Source organism: Anser brachyrhynchus, assembly GCF_964034855.1.
Source record: "Anser brachyrhynchus genome assembly, chromosome: 4".
Classification (NCBI taxonomy): domain Eukaryota; kingdom Metazoa; phylum Chordata; class Aves; order Anseriformes; family Anatidae; genus Anser; species Anser brachyrhynchus.
This window is the reverse complement of record NC_137698.1, coordinates 44,994,250-45,014,626: the sequence shown is the minus strand read 5'-3', so window position 1 is coordinate 45,014,626 and position 20,377 is coordinate 44,994,250. Positions and strand designations below refer to the sequence as shown.

Below are 20,377 nucleotides of genomic sequence, written 5' to 3'. Positions count from 1 at the left end.
CTTTATGTGCGCTGGAGCCTTGGTGTGCTGCTCAGCCATGTAGCGCACCGTCTCCTGCTCCTGGAAGCAGATTTTGTTTATGCCTGGGAATACAGTTAAATAACCTGTTTCAAGTTACAGTGTTATTTACTTGGACATTGTGTGACAGCTCAGTTGAAGAAAATGTGAGTAGTGCTCCACAGAGCTATTCTTGAATTAAGGATAATTGGGAATTTCCTGTGGCACTGGTGTGCTGGCGTTCGGCTTCCTGTTCAAATCACCCTCCTTAGCCCAAGCAGCAGCGAATGGTCAAAATAGACATTTAGCATCATTTGCAAAATTACAAACAGTCACGCGTGTTTATATTTGGGATTTGCAGCCTCCCGCTGCATAGTGGTTCTTGGTTGTGCTGTGTAGAACATGCTTCTGTTACAGCTATATGCAGTGGCTTTTCTGCACACCTTGTGTAAGGTCATGGAGAGTCATGTCAGAGGCTAAGAGAGCCTTTCACTTGGAATTACTCTCTTAAAGTCTCATAAAGTTACCACGTTCTGCTTCTCATTTGAACTTTTTTTTTCTTCATTTTATTTGTTTGCTTTTGGAAACAAATATGACTTGAGCCATATTTGCTGCAAACATTGCTTCCTGCAGCTCTTTGTTTTTGCTATTCGTAGATGAAAACTCTCTACTCTAAGAAGATTTTGTTCTTCATCCAGCCTGTGTTTCACATCTACTGAATACTTCTGCAATTTCATGATTATTCTCTGAAGTGCAGACAATGTTTTCCATGAGGAATTCTGTAATATGCCTTCCAACATTTTGTGGCCAATTGTGCCTCTACTGTTTTCTGCCTATAAACATGTTCATGGAACTGTTAATAATTGCCAGGATTTCTTTTTCAGTTTGTGGAGTGGTGTTTCAGTGAGAGCTTTGTAAGAGCGTGTTCTGGAAATCTTTGTGGTGAGGTGATCTCATCAGTGCACATGAGTTTGTATCTGCTGAAATCTTTGGTTATTTCTTTTAAAACAGTATTGACCTTTCACTTCTAAACACCTATTTAGTTCTCCATTCCAGTAGTCGTTCAAGTACTATTCTGTGCTTTTCCATCTGTCATTTTCAGTAGTGTACTTTTAGATTAAGAGAACATTTGAGAGGTACATTTGTTTGTGGAATGAAGAATCCTAAACATTATGAAACCTTCACAAATTTCTGTGATGAAACTGCTGGTCATTTCCTCATTTGTATTTTTTTTTTCTCATCTGGTAACATTTTTAATCATCAGAACATTAGCCTAAGCCGATGTTTCTTCCTTGTTCAATTTTGTGTTCACATACACTGACATGTTGCAGAGACCTTGCACAACGAACAGTGTGCCGATCTTCGAGGGTCTGTTATTTTGGGATGCTGTGATTAAGAATCTCTTTGGTATTGCGCAGTTGCACACTGACTTGAACATCAGATAAAACAGATAATCTCTTGTCCCAGATACATTTGGCACTTGGATAATAGCAAGCTCTCTTTATCTGTGTTTGCGTGTTGCTTTGTTGTGGAAGCCAGCTTTCCGCTACGTGAAACAAACTTTTTAATACCCAGCAATCAATTATAATTTGGGGTGGGCTTGCTGTTCTTCTGTAAACACTTTTTAATGTCTGTCTTGTTTCTTCTTTTTTATTACTTTCTGGTGTCAAGGATCAATTTGTCTAGTATCCTTGTTTTATAAACATACTGACATCTTCATAAATACTTGAAAAATTATTATTCGGGCTTGTTTTTCTTCTAGTTGGATGGCTTTGTAATTACTGCGTCACGATGTGTCTTCATGGTTTGTTCCTAGTTCGATTTTGCACAATGGTTTATTGCACAGGCAGCATATCACTTCTTGCATGGTGGGTCATGTTCTTGTCTCGAGAGTTGAATGAGACTTTTAATTAAGCTGGTTTGTGGTGTTTGCTAACAGATTCAGTTTTTTAATGAGATTTTTAATGGAAAAATTGCACCATTTCTCTTCTAATGTGGCTACTGTATCTCATTTTGACTTTGCAGTTTCATTAAATTATTCCAATTGAAATATTTTCACTTTCTGGAGTCAAACATTTTCAATTATTTCATTTTATGAAGAAACTTATCAATTTCCCATGAAAGGAAGAATTGTCATCTTGACTGACTTCTGTATTTCACAAGTAGCTTGTTGCTTAATTATGCGACCTGTCCAGTCCATCCGTAGTGTTTATGTGGCTGAGCTGTGACCAGGCAGGCTTTGTCAGACTGAAGGGACTCGAAGGGAAGATTTTCTCTTTTGATGCTAGGGATTAAGAATGTGGCACAGGAATATTGTGACAGCAGTGTTCATTTCCTCATCTTTTTATAGTTTTAAAGGGTAAATTTGATCACAGCCTTTCTCTAATCCATCGGCTCTGGTAGTTCCAGGCTACCAGAACCTCCCTCTGGTTTCAGTTTTGAGAAGGAACAAGCGTGAGGAATTTTAATTCCTAATTAGCGTCCGAACCGTCACAACCAGTTAATGCCTACAGTGTTCGATATCGAGGCAGATGCAGTTTGTGCTGAAAACGAACCTGTGTGAAGGAGGGAGGGGGAATCCTGCCGCAGGAAGCGGCCTCCCCTTTGGGCTGCCACGATGTCAGCCGCGGCCGAGTCAGGGCGAGGAGCTCTGCTGCTGGTGAACACTCCTGCGCCCAGGGCTTTATTATTTGCTCGCTCGGCCTTCTTTTGGCTGGAGGCCTTGCTTGGCAGTAGACAAAATATTTACTGGCGGAAGGGGAGGCCCTGCAGTCCTCACTGGGAGCGCTGCTGCGTGCGGCAGCCCCAGTATTTTCCGTTTGCCTACCCCTGTCATAAAGGGCCATACAGTTCGGGTGTTTCATGATGAGCTGTGAAACCTTGCTCTGCTGGGCCGGCATGCATTAAAAATGTAAACATGGGTATCCAGCTGCTTGCCAGTGGCCGTGTTTAACAAAGGGGGTGGCTGGCATCCCGGTCCTGCTGGGCAGCGGGCCTCCTGCCTCCCTGTCACCTCTGGTGAGCGCTGAGGGACGTGTGACTCGTGAAGCACGGACCTTCATTTGTCACCTAAACGCTGGCTCTGGTGTCAAAACATTTACAGTGGCGACATACTACAGCAAGGCACTTGTGTCACGTGTGCTTTGTGGAAAAATTAGGACTTTAGTGGCCAGAGTGAACCACGTGGCACCTTGCAAACTATCTTTATGAACCCTAGAAAATACATTTTTCTTTTTCATTTTCCTTTTTTCTTTTTCTTTCTCACCCTTTTTGTTTCTAACATCTATGAACTGCCTGAATGTGCGTTTGGGAAGTTGAATCTATTTTACTTTTTAAACTTGAGAAATATGAAGAAGGTGAAATAAGCATGATGCATTTCTTTGAATTCTGGTTGTGTACTTTGAGGACTTAGTGCGCAGGGGGGTGTGTGCAAATTTGCTTTTCGTCTGCACTTGAGTCTGCAAAGTGCCTGCTTAAATTCACTGTGGTTTTCCTTGGTAGTGGCAGTTGAAGCTGGGCATGACAGGGTATTTATAGGGATTCGGTCTCAGTGCTTCTGAGTATTTATAGGGATTCTGGTCTTGGTGCTTCCAGAAGCACCCCCGGGTTGATGAGGCAAAAACAAGGTGCTCCCCAGCCCTTCTTTTTTTGACTCAAGTTCCAGTTTGGGCAGTTGTACTGAGCTCTGCTCAAAGTTTTGGTTTGGTTTGGTTCTAAGTGCGTCTTTTTCTTACCCAGTTTGAGTCCTCCTAAGGCTGCTATAATCCATTTCAGACTTGGATCACTGTGGCTTGAGACGATTAATGCATCTGTTTTCACACTGGTAGAGCGAAAGGCATTAAAATATAATTTATCTTGAGAAAGATTATTTAAAATAGAAATCATATGAAAATTATTCGATTTCTGCTACTTTAAATGTTAAAATAGTGACTTACAGGCATGAGAAATTATATATATATATATTTTTCTTGCAAGTTCATTTTCTTAGAGATCAAAATTCATATCTGAAAATGGTTGGAATAGCTTTATTTCTTTATTGCCAAGACTTACATTTGAAGGCACGTGTTTGGAGACAGATCACTTTATTATGGACTGCATTTGAATGACTTAATTGCTCGTAGCAACAGAAACTTGGCATGCGTAAGGAGTTAACTCTTGCATGTTTTCATGCATTCTCTGTGAAGCCTAGTTCTTCCCAGCTCACTTTTTAGTTCTGGTTGGATACTTGATACATTCATGAATATAAACATTAGATTGTAGCAAAAAGCAGCCTGTTCATTTTGGGAATTTCCTCACGTTTCCCGTTTTCTCTCCAGGCTTTTACATGCTCTCATTTTTGCAGCTAGCTTTCCTCCTCCTCCTCCAGCCCTCCCAGAAGCGTTTTCAAGGCAAACGAGTACGACTGACTTGATGGGCTGACAGATGGTTTATATGAAAAGAACGTCCTCCCTCGCTCCCCCAATAAGTTACTGCAGTGTTGGGCTTCAGCCATCTTTTTATTTGAGAAAATTTCTCTTGCTTAAAGTGTAGGTTCTGCAGGGAAATTTGGCACTGCTTTCACTGTTAGAGCAATGTTATCCATTGACGAGGTTTTTGCTGTTGTCAGTATGCTATGGGATAACTGCAGTTAAACACTGATTAAACTTCCCTGTTTTATCTTGACTGGGAACAGCCACAAATACTAGCCATAGCTAAACCATTAGGTTTTAAGTCCCCTGGGCTGTTATAACTATCCAAGAATATTTGTGAGTTAAGTTCTTGCAATAGATGGTACTTTTCTTAAATGATCTCACTGATACGAAGGGATCATTTGCCAATTAAGACTCTCTTCAGTATGTTCACTGTTAGGGAGCAGTGGTTTCTGCTGCACGCAGAGATGTGCAGGTATCTCACTGTATTTGTTAATAGGCTTGCTTTTTGAGTGGTTACGTGCAGTTGAGTGTATTCTATCAGATGGTGACCAACTGCAGAGTGGAAGAGAAGGCAAACGTAGCAATTCCCTGTAGCAGCCTCGCAGCCTCCAACCAATTTCAGTTTTGGGGCCTTCTGAGCCAGGAATGGTTTCTACGTATTTAGTAAACCTCAGTGAATTACTTTTCCATCAACTTGTTCAAAAGTCACTTGAATCCTTGTAAGCTGGGGGAAACCGTAACATCCCGTAGTAAGGAGCCTGACTGCTCATTTTCTACCCCTTGAGAGAAGAACCACCTTCTTTTATTTGTAAGTGTGAAGGCATGCTAATTTAGCCCAGGTAGAGGAGTTTTTGAAAACCTACTTCCAGAAGTAGAATAATTTTGTAGATGTATTTCTAAACAGGAATGGAGTATGTTTGGTTTCTGTGTGGAATATATACCTGTTTGCCAGGTCTTATCTTTTTTTAAAATTGTTTTTAAAATGTATTAATTGAGTAAAACTTTGAACAGATGCATGCAGGCTTGCTACTGTTTGTTTCTGAGTGCTGGTAACAAAAATGTGCTAAGCTTGTAATTCAGGATCTGTCAGTAAGTGCCAACGGATAGGGCTCTTCATTTAACTGACCAAATTTCAGACAGGAACAAAGAAGTACACACTGGAAATAAACTAGAATCTGCTTTGTCTTTATTAAAGATGACGAATGAATCATAGTTTATAAACTCTTTTTGTAGGTGTTTTAAATAATATTTTAACAATAACTGTATCTCAATTTAAACATGAAACAATACAAATTTCTTAAAATCAGATGTGTTGTTAAGTTATTCTCTGGATAAGTTAGTCCCATGAATCAGACCACCTGATTTGTTGCTATGAAATACCAATAATCCTTTTCTTTTTCCCTTTTAGAAATGTGCGACAGAAGAATGTTTCTTTTTTGAGCGCTTGGAATCTAATAACTATAACACTTACCGATCACGGAAGTACTCGGATTGGTATGTGGCACTGAAAAGAACTGGACAGTACAAGCCTGGACCAAAAACCGGACCTGGACAGAAAGCTATCCTTTTTCTTCCAATGTCTGCTAAAAGCTGATTTCCATGGCAGATTCTGAACATATGCCACACTACATTTTGAGGTAGAGTTTCCTGCGCCTCTCCAAGCTAGCAAAAATAGAAGCAATTATTTGCTGATACTAGCTGCTTTTGCAGAAAGATTAAAACATGAATGTTTTATACTGTCTTTATACTGCTCTTTAAACCTATTGTGCCAGTGTGTGTGGAGGTAAAGTTACTTGGAAAATATATTTTCAGGATCAATAACATTTTCTGCTAGAGATCTATATAGAGCTATTTTATTTACCTTACATTCACTTTACAGAGTAAAGGGAAACTAATCTGATGCACGTGTGCAGAAATATTTACCTTTTAAAATAACTTATATCTTTATAGCTTGTTAGAGAATAAATATCGATTTTCATCCTAAAATCAAATGGTCCATGAATAATTTTAATATGGTCTAAATAACTCTTAAAATAAAAATTCTAAATTATTAATACAAGGAAATGTGAAATCTATTGCTATCATGTCATGTTTCTGTAGGACTCGGGCAGCTCCCTGTGGTATAGTTTGTAGAACCGGCCTGTGTAAACAGCTGGAAACTCTCTCATGGTTATATCAATCTTATCGAATCCTTCCCGGTATCCGTAAAGTAACAGCTTAGCTACGTTGCTGGTGATGGGAGTAGCGTGCTTTGTCCTGGCAAGCTCATCGAGGTCCATCCACTCACACCTCAGGCACTCCTGCTGGCAGAAGTTGATGTTGAAGGAGGAGGGCTCCAGGCGGCAGATGATGTACATGTCCGACTTGCCAAAGGCTCCGGGGTGCTGGTGTTGCTGTCTTATGCTTAAGATGGACTTGAACTCTGACTTGATGCCAGTCTCTTCAAAAACCTCTCGAACTGCTGTGTCTCCTGGGTGAAGAGAGCAATTCTTACAATGCACACAAGAATAGCTTAGCACTCTTTAAACCTTTTGATCGCAGAACGTTTCTAACTCAGAGCATCCTGTTTTGCTTCATAAGCTTCTCAAAGCATAAAGCCTGTTTGCTTCAACACAAGGATAAGCTAATTTTTTGTCCCTGAACAAAACTAATTGCTACGTGCCTTTCTTGTGTATATCCTACAAAATGATGAAAGAAAAGCTTTCCATAATATTGTACAGGGTATGGTTTTGAAACTGATGGTCGCTGGCTCCGCTGATCTCTTACCCCAGGGCAGCACTGCACCACCTTGTCAGTCCTCTCAGCCTAGCCTGCATCCCTCTCCTTGTATCTGTCCTCTTGCAGGCTCAGACCCTTTGCAGCTGAACACCCACCTGTGTGTGTCAGATCACTCCATCAGATCACGTACTCTCATTCCACATTGCCACAAGGTGGAACAACATGGGGAAAAATAGTGTTTGAAGAAGGTTGGCACCAAGTCCTTTTCAAAATGTATCTCGGTCTAGTGACATTTCAAATAGGCCATAACGCCTGTATAACATGTACCATGTTCCTGCAGAAAACATGGTGCGTGTGTGTACATCGTGTGTACGCCAGCCAAAGCGATGAAAACGTTAACATTTCTCATTACAAAACTAGGCTGTAACTTCAGAGCTTTTAAGGGTCTGCATACTGCAATTAAGGCCCCAAATTACCCAGCTATCCAGTACTCTTCAAAAGAGAAGTTTTACTCTTGAATAATAAGTTGAAGAGCCCAAATAAGGTTTTTGATATTCCAGTTATTTCCCAAAATTCTGCAGTTTCACTGTAGTTGTCAAATCCTACTTGCCTGGTGTAGCTACTGGTAGGTAAAACTAACTAGGTTATTTTTTTAATCTAAGTAAACTCATAGTTGTGTCTTGTCTAAGTAATAACTGCATATACAGCTGTTTTGCAGTGTTACCTGCTTCAGTTTGGCTTTGGTAAGACATAAGTGTGTTGGCTAGCTTCAGAAAGCAAAATGCATTTGACAAGACCGTGTAGAGATTATCCTTCCTGTGCAAACCACCATCCTGACTGGTGACAAAAACAGACCTCTTAGGTGCAGTTTCAAATCCTGAAAATGATTTCAGCACATCCAGTAGCTGGCAATAAATATATAAACAAAATGATTTCTCTGACAGAGGCCAAACAACTGATCCTGCACATACTTCTGCACTAGATAAACTTCTATCTTGCAATGGAACAATCTCTATAAAGTTAACATCAAATACACAGAGGTCTTTGTAGGATTTGACACCCATTAATACATGGTGTCTGCAGATTTATGTTTGTGACTTCTGCAGTATTAACTAAAAGGCTACTGCATATGGGGGAAGATACGAATGTACTTGGGGACTGTGTTTTATGTTGCCCAGAGCGGCCCCTTCAGTCCTTTGGTGTAAAAGAGCAGTTACAAAGCAATCTCCCTGTGGCAGGTGGTTTTATTATTAGGCAAAGGACTGTTTTAAACGTAAAGGGTCAAAGAAGGTAGGGATTTCATTTAAGCTTTGAGCTTTTCTTTTAGACAAAGTGCCTTTTGCTTTGAGCTTTTATTTAAATGTATATATTTGATTACTTAATGACAGTTAAACTAGAAGAAATACTAGGGCTTGAATTTCAGAAATAGGCAAATGCAAATATCTTCGCTCTTTGCTTAATCTGCATTATGAAGCAATTCAAATTACTTGTGCAAATCAGTTCGTGCTCATTAGAGTAGGCAGTCATATATTTTGTTGCTTTATATAACCACAGGATTTTTCAAGCATTGTAACTGTAATTTGAAATTTAGGCCCTTGAGCGAGTGCAAGTTTGTAAGATTTGATATAAGTGATGAAAAAAGGAAAATTTAGCTCTGTTATATTTTATGCTTCACTAACTTATCTCTTTTTGTAATTGTAAAATGTGATGCAAAGAATGATAACATTTATTATGATACTGTTAAATAGTGGCAGGAGGGGAGATGTAAGAGCTTTGTTGCTCCCAGGTCTTTCTTACTACTTACATCCAGGCTCCATCCATAATCTCACCTGTTTCTTGAGGGATGGCCACTGGTACACTCAGCGACAGTATTCCCCTGGTGAAGCTGTTGCCCATGCTAGTTATTCTCTTCCTGCAGTATAACAATTCCTGTGCTATCTCCTGGCCTAGATCCTTTCTCTCTCTCTCTGTCTCTCAAGGTGACACAGCTAGGCAACAAGCGCAGTATTTGGGATTCTTTGAAGTAGCCATTCCACTACTTTGTGTGTGTTTGCTTTGTTGCGCAAATAATTATGATTTCTGCCACTGTGCTTTACAAAAAGATGTAGTCAAAATGTGACTCAGAAGTTACAGACACTACAACTCAACCCTATCACATTAGCCAGAAACTTCTTCCATGTGTTGAAGTAACGAACAATGTGTGGAGAGTTTGTGTATTCCAGCTAGAGGTTTACTGCTAAGACAGCATGGAGAGATTTCTAAGGTATGGACCAGATTCAGGAATTAGGGTCTCAATACCCAGTTGGCAGAGCTGCTGCATTGCTCTGGGAAATGTTTTTGAGCCATGGTTTATTTATTGGAAGAATATTTTCACATCTGAGTACTGATGTGGGGCTAAATTAATGTGAGCAAATGTAACTTTTGAAAACAAGACCAGCCAAGTAACTGCAGTGTAACTGGAGAATTAACCAGTCTTCGAATCTTAATTTTAAGGGGTGCGATCCAAGGAGAAAGCACAATTTTATTTTTTCATACACTTCTGCTCATTCACCTTTGAACATAACTGCAGCTGCTGTATTCAGCATCACCCGTGCTATGCTAGGTAGAAATGACGGCTTTCCTCAAATCAGCACTGTTTTTAATACAGAAGTGCCTTCTGCCTCTGGTTGGAAGGAGGTGTCCCCAGGGGTCAGGACCTGTACTGATGCTGGTCCTGGGCCAAAGAGCTCTTGGTCTAAACAAACAAATGGACAAGGGTGGAACTAAGCAAGTGTATTTATTGCTGTTTTGCACATAAAAATTGAAAGTTGGAAATTTTTGCTCAGTATATCAATGAGCTCACTGCCCTGGATTGCAGTGTGAGCTGAGAGCTTGCTATTTCAGTTTTATTTTTGGTTATATACAGATTATCTTAATCCTCTGTGCTTCTGGCTCTTACTGCAACATACTCAACAAGCCTACAAAACAAAAGTTGGCCTCAAGCCCTCCTTTAAGAGAACTGATGGAAAAGCGTAAATGTTATAAAGCTGCTCTACCCTGAAGGTGATGTTACGCCATTAACTTAAGGTCATAGGATCACATCACTGCACCTGTCAGCCATTATTTCAAAGGGAGTCCTCATAGGAGTGATGTGGGTCACCGTGTTTCAGTGCTGTTAACATCTTTGTAATTCTGTTGATGTCTGACCTGTTATCCTCGGACTTACCAATGTCTTCACCTGGATTAGACAGACCTCCTGGAAATTTCCATGCGTTTACAGTCTGTATTGGAGGAAAAAATGTTAATGTAGTATGCAGCCTATTTTGTACTCTGTAATACGAAGGAGACGATTAACACACAAGTTCTTTGGTGAAGTTGCAGTATTATAGTTACCCTTACAAACGTCAGTAAGGCTTTAGGTAGGAACTACTTTGTTCTTGCTAATGTGATGATCAGAGACACCTACAGTCTGTATGAAATATTGGAACAAAACATCTACTGATTGAAAACAAACTGTCTAACAATCATTAGACAATGTTGCTGCTAGATAACTAGATAGAGTAGTTGAATATTTAAAAAAGCTGCTATAGACTATATAATCTTGTATTTAATCACTGATGTATCCCACTTCCATGGTTTTAGCTTTAAAAAAAAAAGTGTATATATTTAATCTTACAAACAGGTATTATGATTGTAGTACTGTTCTATACTGCACTGGCTTTAAGATGACTTTGTGTGTCTGTAATAACCATTTTGTATAACTTGTCATTTGTTTTTATGGAACAAAACCTGAAGCCTTGTGTGTGATTTGTGTATAGAAGCATTTATTGAATTGCAATAAAGTTCAGTCATTAAAACAATACGACTTGATGCTGTAATTAATATTCGTCAAGAAGTCTCAGTTCCTACACCTCCTCACGGATTTGTAGATTTTACCTTTACATCTACATACTAGTTTTTTTATTCCTTTCAATATTCAACATGTTTGCAGGAAGAAGTTAACCTTCAACTAGAAACTAATGCAGAAAAAAAGTACACTCTATAAAAAAAAGTCGCTTTTCTTGAACAAGCTGCAAAGAGGGGGAAGTTGTGAGCCTTCCACTGCTTTGAAACCCCACTGATTACATTGGAAATGTGTTTTTTCCTGGGCACTCTTAAAGAGCTTGGATAGGAGTTTAGAGTAATAAGTTAAAAATAGTGCAGATGGAAAATACATATATTTGCTGGCTTTCAGACTTGATTTCAGTTCCTGGAAATCTTTCTGTGTATGCAGTGGAATTGTCCTTTCAAGATAAAACCCAAATAACTCTTGAAGTTCAGCTAGCTCGCATTATAAAGCTGCATGTCAACTTAAAACTTCTGAAGCTTTCAGAACATAATTTCTATTAAGAGAGTCACCATTTCAGGGAAATTGTTCAGTGGGGGGTAGGGAGGACAGGACCATCCTGCACTGAGATATTTGCTCACTGCACAAGAAACGTATGGGTATTCGTACACCTTGATTTTTATACTTAATTCTGTCCACTCAGTAAAAAGAGCTGTAAGGAGGGGAGTCAGAAGCAACCACTTTTCTCCTTTCAAGTTGGTCACCAGCTGTGTTCTAGAAAGGTAAGCTGAAGTAAGCTGAGATGGTTCACCTGGAACACACCATCCCCGCTTTCAGACTGAACTGGAGGGGGGAGTCGTGCCACGTCTGGTCCTGCTACGTTTTGGGGCCAGAGGCAAAGGAAGCGATTTCTGGTGAGTATGGACTTGGGCCTAGAACCTGAATAGGACATCGGATGTCTCACTGTAAAACTGCACGGAGATATTTGCTCTTAAATGGCTGTGGGTGAGCTTTAACAAAAACTCTGTGTTAGGAAGTTAAACCTGAACGTCCGTGTTACCTCACAGGCTTCGGAAGCTGCTATTTCCTTCTAAATCTGCAGAATGTGCAATTTCCGTTTTTATTCTTTGAGACCTCTTTATTTAAGGTATTCACTGAACAGTAAGCATGCCGTTTTTTGGTTTTATCCACACAGAAATTATAGCGAAAAACAAATGCAGTATTTCTGAAGTCCATTGCGTGCTGTTCCGTTCAGAGAGACTCTCCAGAACTAGAACCATTTTTGGAGCTTGTATCTTGCAAGCTGCATTTATGCTTTAATCGGTAATTATTGAATGAAAGCTTGAAGGTCCTGCTATATACAAGTCATTGAAATTTTACTTTACAGTAAGTAACTACGTAAAAGTGGTAGTTTATTGGGAACAAATGCTTCTCTTCCTCTGAACTCTTGCATTACAAATTGAGTGACTGGACATGCCTTTTCCTTGAAGTTCATTAACTGTGTTGTAGTTACCAAGGAACTGAAGCGTTGGTTAATTTGGTTTCTAAGAAAAATATTTTAGTAGTTATTTCAGGAAAGGCTGTAAAACCACCCAGTGAGATTCTGGTTTAGATACAACCATATGAAATGAAAACGATGCAACCCAGTATACTTCAATTAGCACATACCAGTGTTGATTGTTTCCATGTTGTAATAGCATTTAACCTCGTTGTACCAGAGACACTTAATTCGTTTGTGAATGTTCCTTCATTTACTCAAAGCACAGTGTAAAGCAAGTGTATTTTAATTAGACTAGCACGGACAACTGCAGATGAGCTAGTGAGCTTTGTGCACTTGCTGTGCTAAATTGGGCCAGCTTGATAGAGGCTGGAAGGCGTCAGCCGTGATGGCTTGCTCACCTCAAGCCACATCACACAACCCACCGCCACCACGCTAATACTCGCTGGTTTGGCATCCTCTGGAGCGAGGTCAAGCACTTCAGTTTGTGTAAAATTAATGATCTTTACACCTGCTTTACAAAGGTGGTTTCCAGGTCATAGCCAACCATGGTATTGCTTATTTAAAGCCACAGATATGCCTGGAATTTTAGAAACCAAACAAAACCAGAATCTCCCAAAATCTGCTTCAAGCCACGGGGGTTTTCCAGAGGTCTGCATGGGTCCAAACGCAAGACTAGGGACTCTTGGGTCGGTTACAGGAGAAAAAAGAAAACTTGAAGCAGAAAGGATATTGGGCGATGAAGCCAAGAAACGTACTGTGTTTCTTGGGCTCTGTTCTAACATACGTGGTATGGAAGAAGGGGAGCAGAGCGGAGCTGTCTTTGTTGGCAGAATGAGCTCGGACATGTACAAAGGCCGTGATTTGATGCATCCTCATGGTATTCTGGGGAACTGCAAACCAAACTCTCATCATCTTCATCAATTAAATTATTTTGAGGAATTAGGTATTCTTTTGTATAGGTGTGCTAGTGCTTTAGAACACTTGAACTGTTTTGTTTTTTTTTTCCTCTAGGACAACGTGAGTATCATGTTAAGAACACTGTGTGACACGCATTCTACTCTTTCTTGCTGTTAAGGGATTACTGCTCAAAACCAACTTTTCTAGAAAAAAGGTTTTAGCATGCTTAAATTCTGCATAGGCTTTTGTGTCCCTTGCAACAGTAATCCGCAACATACAATTTACTCGTTAACCAGAATGACAGCATTTTGAATCACAGCTTTGTCACTGAACACTTTCTTTTTCCTCTGAATGATCTCTTCTCCTCACTTTATATTTACTGTGGTTGTCTAGTTGATTGGAAGGGAGGAAACTTCATACAAGGGAACTGCTTTATTCTTGGGTCTGCTTCCAAATGAAAACTTGCGCTGAAGCTGCGCTTGCATGGCCCAGTTAACTGTCTGAAATCCACTTGAAAATTTGAAATAATTTTTGAGACATAAATTATTTAAAAATCTGTACATGGAGGAAAAGATCTGTTCTGAACATGAAATCATATGCTGAAGTAATTTTTATAGTATGTTTGCTTTTAAAAGAACTAAGATCATCTCTTCTAAAATGATTTTCAAAGTCCATCATTTATTTGTGTGGGGTTTTTTGAATCTGAAACGCAAATACAGCGATCTGTTGATGGATGTGTTACAAAAGACCACTTCAAAGAAGTAACTTTTAACTATCACAAATTTGGACTGGAATGAAAATAAAAAGACCTTCATTTTATACTGCAGAGCAGGCTTTTCTAAACGAACTTCTCTATCTTATAATCCTATAGCAAACTTACCTTATTTCTGTCTTGTACAACCAACACCTTTCCAGTGTTTTCATCTAAAACAGCACCTATTAAAAAGAGAAAACACTGAATAAGGTTAAAGTGCTAGATGATTATGTTCAATCCTAAAATGTGTTAATTTAACATGTTTTGATAAAGCATGACAAACCCCTAACGATATTCAGTTTAAAGTTGGCAAGATTTGCCTGGATGATTTGTGGAAGGCAGTTGGTCGGTGGAAAACTGATACACAATAAAATACAAAAAAAAAAAAAAGACTAAATATCCTGTATAAAAATTCAAAGTTAGCAGTACCAAGATAAATACTGCCCACATTTAAGTTCCAGATTACTGCATATGTTAATATTATCAGCAGTAAAGAATGCTAGAATCAAGATGTCCCCAAATAATCTAGCAAAGCTGCTTTCTTCAGCAGCGCTGTGCCTATAATCTTGCAAAACCAGAAAATTTTCCAGTGGTTTTGGCCAAATAGACACGATAGGCAAGAACTTTTCTCCAGTGGAATTCATCACAAACCCCCTGCCCTGCAATGAAGACTTGGGTGTTTTCTGGTTAATAACAACTGTTATTACTTGACTCAGTGGGCTGTGTTGATAATGAAAACGTTCAGATAGTTGACTACCTATGAATTCATCATGTACTGCCCATCCGACAACTGATGACAGAAAGTACACAGTAAGCCTGTTAATTAAAAACCATTGCTCCCGAGTAGAAAAATGCTTTCACTTGATTTAAAAAACTCTACATACCAGCATGTATGACTGAGAAATTCAGCTTTTCACTTTGACCTCATGCTCAGCCCAAGAATTTCTCCTACCGAATATGATTTTCCCCCTTTTTAAAACCCAAGTGCTCATATGTCTAATCATCATGTCACTCTCATTAGTCATACTTGAAAAACATCTTCCCTTTAAAACAGGCATTTTGTCAGATTTTACGGTTGTGCGCTGTGGCGAGCAGAATGAGCACGGTGGCAGCTTTCCACAACAGTCAGGCATGCGTTTCAAATTAGTAGGTAATGATAAAAAAATGCTTCTATCATTTTATAGCGAAAGGAAGAGCGTATGGATAGGTCTGATGATATACACATTTAAAATGCTATGGAGAAATACTTCCACAGAAGGGAATTATTAAGAAATGAGTGTCCAGCTCAAAAAATCCCGGTTTTTAAATAACAAATGGCAGGCTTATGTGTAGGAGGAATATTTAAAAGATGAAATACCAGTCTTCCTTCAAGATACGCCAGAGGACGTGCTTTAAGAGGGTAGTCACTTATCTGCCTCCCCATTTGTTACTTTTTAATTCCTCCTGTAAATATTTAGCAATGCCCAGGGTCAAGTACTGTACTGATTACAAGAGGGGAGAAAGGGAAGCAGGAGCAGCTTTGATGCATGTTGTGATTACAGGGATTATTTTATAGAAAAGCCATTTTTCAGCCTAATGGTTTGTTGAGAGCAAGGAGGACTGCTGAAGTCACAAAGCTGCCGTTTGAATCAAACAGAAAGAACCTTTTCTCTCCCTTGTTCCCTAGAAATTGATGCCCATGAATATAACTTTTGGCTGTGAAATTCCCTGAGATATCCAAGAACTCTGCTAGATGCTGCTTAAATTCAAAGCGAGGAGAAAAGCCACTAATGGGATTTGCTCTCTGCTCTCATCTTCCCAAGTCTAACTCAGGAGTCCCCAGCTGAAGCTTGCTGGGCCACACGTGTTTCCTATCAGTGATATCACACTTTGGCTGTGGAATCTGACCCGTGATTTTAAAAGCTTTCAGTCTTGCTACAAACATGGTACCTAGAGCTTTAAATCATCCAGCTCCGGGATGGCTTTCTGGAGAGGTCTGCACTTGTAGCCTAACCAAGTATTCGCTATTACAACACTGCTTTGTTTTGACTGTTTGCTCTTTGGAAATAGGTAAGATTCATATTTTTTAAAAAATCCCTTAGACTACTCCAGACAGTAATGGTGGGGAAAAACATCTTCACTCTACCTTTTTATTTACGATCGGTGTGAAAAGATGTTCCTAACGGAAGAGCACTTGGCAGGCAAGGGCACGTGACAGCTTGCATTATAAACATCACCAGGCAGGAATAACTATTGCTGTGTAAAACAGCTTCAGGCCTTCTTTTTAATCAGTTGTGGTTCCTTGGACAGCCTTAACCCCCTAAGGCCATCTTCCCCCAGTCTGACATTTGTGCAGCTCTTGTTTTACCTACTTCCTTAAGCAACAGGGCTGGCCAAGGTCACTGATGGTCATGCACCTGTGTGGAGACCCTTCTCTCACCTCAACAACAAGGACTTCCTTTCAACAACTAGACTAAGGTAGGTAACAATGAAAGTCGTATCCATGTTGTAAGGCTTTCACTGCACAGGAGGGAGAAGAGAATGACTTTTAACTTTTCTTCCTTTCATTTTACACTTCTTCCTCAACGTGCCACTGTTAAGGAGCGTATTTACAAATGTGTCACTCCCTGGATGGCAGTGAATTTGGGAAGCGCTTTTCAAAAACATCTTAATCATTTCACCCCATCGGCAGCTTTTCTGTACCTTTACACATTTGGAGAACTCTGCCACCTACAAACGGATGCAGTAACTCAGCTGGAAGACAGATCACACATTCCACTATTTCTAAACAATAATGGCCAAGCCCTATGAGTAACATTTGCTACTCTCTCTTGGCGACTCTGATCTCGTCTGGCAAAATAAGACCTGACCTTGCTTATTCACACCTTTGTCATCCCTTGGCTGGGTGACGACGGAAAGGCAGCAGCCCTGGAGCATTCACCACGCGTTCACCATGCGGGGAAACTCCAGACAGTACAAAAACAGCTGCTGGTCTACTTGGCAGCGCAGGCTGGCTACCTGTCGTCTGGCTTCCTGCAGACCTCTCTGCAAACCTCCCTCAAGGAGGAAACCTCCCTTTCTATTTGTAGCATGCTCAAGGGACTACGTACTGTACTGTGACTGGCCACAGCTTAGAGGTGAAGACTCATTGGTAAACTTGCTCCTCTTGATTGCAGAAACTTTCTTAAACATGGAGATTTTTGCACAAGAAATAAAAACGCCTACAGTTTGGCACATGCACGCTTACAATGTGAAGTGTGAACATATTTAAATAATTCAATATTTCAATAAAATGAGTTACAAATAGAATGAAACACTTCCACTACCCAGGCTCTGTCTCCTGAGGTAGAAAGATAATGGAATAAATACGTGCCAGATGGTATCCACGCTACCTGGTGTAGTCCTGCTACGTGTTCCATACCCACTGATAGTGCACGAAACCGGAAAATAAAAAGTATTGTAGTCATTATTTCACACAGAGAAATCTGTTTACATGACCAAATGCCTTTCTGAAGTCTTCACCTCTTGGTTAAAAAAATAAATAAATAATCCCAATAATTAATAAAAATGTACAGATTTGAAAAGCAGTAGCACAGTATATAAGCTATCTGTTGTGTAATACTTAAATCTGTGCAAAAAAAATATGAACTCCATATACCTCCATTTATTAAACTTTTCTCAAAGAGTTTTTTCCTGTTTGCACAGACTGTAATCAAAGTTTATCTCAAAAGTACAACAACAAATGGTGTTTTGAAAGTGCATTTTTTTTGGAAAGTGTTTTCAGTTATGATTTTTCTTACAGTACGCCCTTGCTGATAACCATCAGGGCCACAACACTTGTATTAGTTTTTTCTTTTAGCACTTTCAGCTGCACACAACCTACTTCAGGAAAATCCCCTTTCAGTTGTTCATACTTCCTCAAATATACAAGAAATATAAAGACTAATAGGGTGATTTTTTTCTAGGGAAATGCATTACCTTACTCGAGTTTACTGCCACATATTTTAATGGTGAGATTTTCATACCTCAGGAAAACATGCTCTAACATGTCCATTGAAAAAAGCCAAGCCCGCCGTCAGCATCTATGCTGCCCTCTGCCGGTTTTGTACTGAACAATAGTTGTGTAATTGAAGGTATTTTTTGACAGCTTTCTTTCACCTGATCTGCTGCTGCAAAGAATAACCCAGCTCTTAGAGTCCCTTCGAGCTAGATTTTTCAAAGAACTGCTTACAGGACTTAAAACCACTCAGTGAAGAACTAGTGTCCCACACGGTCTGCGTAGCCAAGGCCAAACAAGCTAAGCTTGTAGAGGGCAAGATTTGCTGTGCCTCTGCTGCGCCTTTGCTGCGCTCATGAATGCTATATAGCCAGGGTGGCAGGGCCCAAACCAACCTCCAGATTACAGGAAATTGCCAAGTGATGGGACTGGTAGCTGTGTATCTGTGCAAGACTGCCGAGAGAGACGGCAAAAACATGCAAATTTGGTGAGGCTGAGTTCAAGCTGACTGTATTTTTGGCTCAGTATTCACTCCTTGTATTGTGCTGTATAAAAAATGGAAAACTGTCTTATCTTGTTCCTTGGGAGTTTCCTTAGTTTTTAGAGCTGCTCCTTTCCAACTCTGGTTGTGGGAGGTCTAGATGGATAAGAGTATGGTGTCCAGATGTTCGTGAAATCTATTTGTTACACAGCTAAGAGTTAGTTCAGAGCCTCTTTTGGACTGTTCCAATTTTTGCTAACAGTTGGGCTACCTCCTGAGCAATTCCTCTTGGTTCAAGTTTACCCTATTCAAAGGCCTTAAACAAGCATAGTTTAGGCAGATGCATGTAGTAGATGCACCCAGTTATGGGCAGGGAACATTTGAACAGAGGTGAACTTTCTTCTAAGAAGTTTGTAGCTACTTTTTGAAACTTTAAACAGTTGGAACCAAGGAATTCAACCCCTGTCACCTGCAAGGTGAAAGCTGAGATGCCTCAGAAGGATAAACGAAAAGCAGTACTCATGAGTCAAAGCTTCAGGGCCACGTTTTCTCTCCCTGAGCTGTCCACAATTTGCTCAGACTGGTAGAATTTTGTAAACTGGAACAGTTTGAGAAACTTCTCTCTTTGTTGGCCTGTCTACTATTTTCTCAAACTGCAATAGTTTCAGAGACTGGAATAGTTTGTGAAGCCTCTCTCTGGATCGGCCTGTTTCTAGATGGCTGCAGAAGCACGTTTATGACTGAAACACTTGGTGAAGCAACCCAACAGCAGGCAGCCGCTTCCCTCATGCCTGCTGATGCTCGGTGCTCGCAGGGCACCCTGTGGGACTCACCTGCGACTCCCAGCTGGTGGGTGGCGTACCCGGGCAGCCTGCTGGGCCCCTCGCCCAGCCACCGCGTCAAGGTGGCCGAGCCTGACTCAGCATGGTGGAAGGTGAAGCCTTGCGACGCGGCCACCGCCGCCAGCCTGCTCTGGAGGATGGGGACGTGCAGCCAGACGGCGACCCGGCCTTCCTTCTGCCACTGGGCGACCGAGGCTGAAAGACAGACGCGGGGCCACCAAGTCAGGCGTGAGATTTGGGGGAACCAGCCCAGGGCGGCCGCCCCAGCCACATGCTTTCTGGTTTCGAGCTCTATCGCTCACAAAATGGGTTCCCATGTGGCTGGCTGTATTTAGACCCAACGGGTGCAAGGAACGTGTTAGTATTGACAGCAGGCGTGGGAGCATGGCCAGCTCGACCCTTTATGTGGTGTTTACACACAGAAAGCCACCTCATTCCCCTCAGACCAGCCAAACAGCCCCGTGGCCGTGCCCTGAGCCCCGACCCCCCGGGGGCTCCGCTCTCCCCGGGTCCCCTCCACTTGCCCCGCAGCCAGCGCCCGAAGGCGGCCCGCTCCCGGCGGCGGGGTCGGGGCAGCTGGGCCAGCTCCACGCTCACCCCCCCGTACTTGTCGGGCCGCCCCCGCAGCCCTGCCCAGCCGCCCGCCGGCGACCCCCGGCCCCGAGCCCCCCGCAGCGCCCGCAGCAGCCCCGAGCCCGGCCCCGCCATGGCGCAGCGGGAAGCGGCCGCCCCGGGGGCGGTGCCGGCCTCTGCCTCCGGAAGGGCTGGGCGCCGGGCCGGCATGGCTGCTGCCTGTCGCCGCAGGAGCAAGGGGCGGCCGGCCCCGGGCGGCGATGGCGATGGCGGATCCCCGCGGGCAGGCGGCGCCCAGGGCGGGCCGCTGGTGCTCGGCGTCGCCGGGGCGGTGGAGGCAGGTAGGGGCGAGCCGGGGGCTGGCGCCCCGAGAAGCCGCCTGTGCCCGCCAGGCGGGAAGCCACGCCGGGGCGGGCCTGGG

General features: G+C 41.7%; 3 protein-coding genes and 1 long non-coding RNA gene across 4 annotated transcripts in view; 3 read left to right on the top strand and 1 right to left on the bottom strand.

The window, feature by feature from the left end:
- FGF2 (fibroblast growth factor 2) overlaps positions 1 to 10,964 on the top strand; it is a 32,785-nt gene extending 21,821 nt beyond the window's left edge. The window contains exon 3 of the mRNA XM_080590552.1: positions 5,818 to 10,964. Coding sequence (XP_080446678.1) covers positions 5,818 to 6,003 — 186 coding nt within the window. The 3' untranslated portion in view covers positions 6,004 to 10,964. The remainder of the gene's footprint in view (positions 1 to 5,817) is intronic.
- On the bottom strand, positions 6,102 to 20,170 carry NUDT6 (nudix hydrolase 6). Its single transcript, XM_080590547.1, has 5 exons — positions 19,908 to 20,170; positions 19,375 to 19,578; positions 14,211 to 14,266; positions 10,333 to 10,387; positions 6,102 to 6,879 (listed from the first exon to the last, which is right to left on the bottom strand). Exons 1-5 carry the CDS (start codon positions 20,164 to 20,166, stop codon positions 6,491 to 6,493), a joined length of 963 nt encoding a protein of 320 aa, XP_080446673.1. The 5' UTR covers positions 20,167 to 20,170; the 3' UTR covers positions 6,102 to 6,490.
- On the top strand, positions 14,279 to 17,146 carry LOC308194524. Its single transcript, XR_013950638.1, has 2 exons — positions 14,279 to 16,541; positions 16,665 to 17,146. It is a non-coding gene; the product is annotated as an uncharacterized lncRNA (long non-coding RNA).
- The window catches only part of AFG2A (AFG2 AAA ATPase homolog A), a 192,347-nt gene continuing 192,133 nt past the window's right edge, over positions 20,164 to 20,377 (top strand). The window contains exon 1 of the mRNA XM_080590539.1: positions 20,164 to 20,297. Coding sequence (XP_080446665.1) covers positions 20,217 to 20,297 — 81 coding nt within the window. The 5' untranslated portion in view covers positions 20,164 to 20,216. The remainder of the gene's footprint in view (positions 20,298 to 20,377) is intronic.

Excerpts from the sequence above, each read along its gene's own strand:
- NUDT6 (XM_080590547.1), bottom strand. The coding sequence starts at position 20,166 with ATGCCGGCCCGGCGCCCAGCCCTTCCGGAGGCAGAGGCCGGCACCGCC. Across the intron at positions 14,267-19,374 it reads CCACCAGCTGGGAGTCGCAG|GTGCTGTTTTAGATGAAAAC; the intron begins GTGAGTCCCACA and ends TCTTTTTAATAG. Across the intron at positions 10,388-14,210 it reads TTGTACAAGACAGAAATAAG|ACTGTAAACGCATGGAAATT; the intron begins GTAAGTTTGCTA and ends CCTCCAATACAG.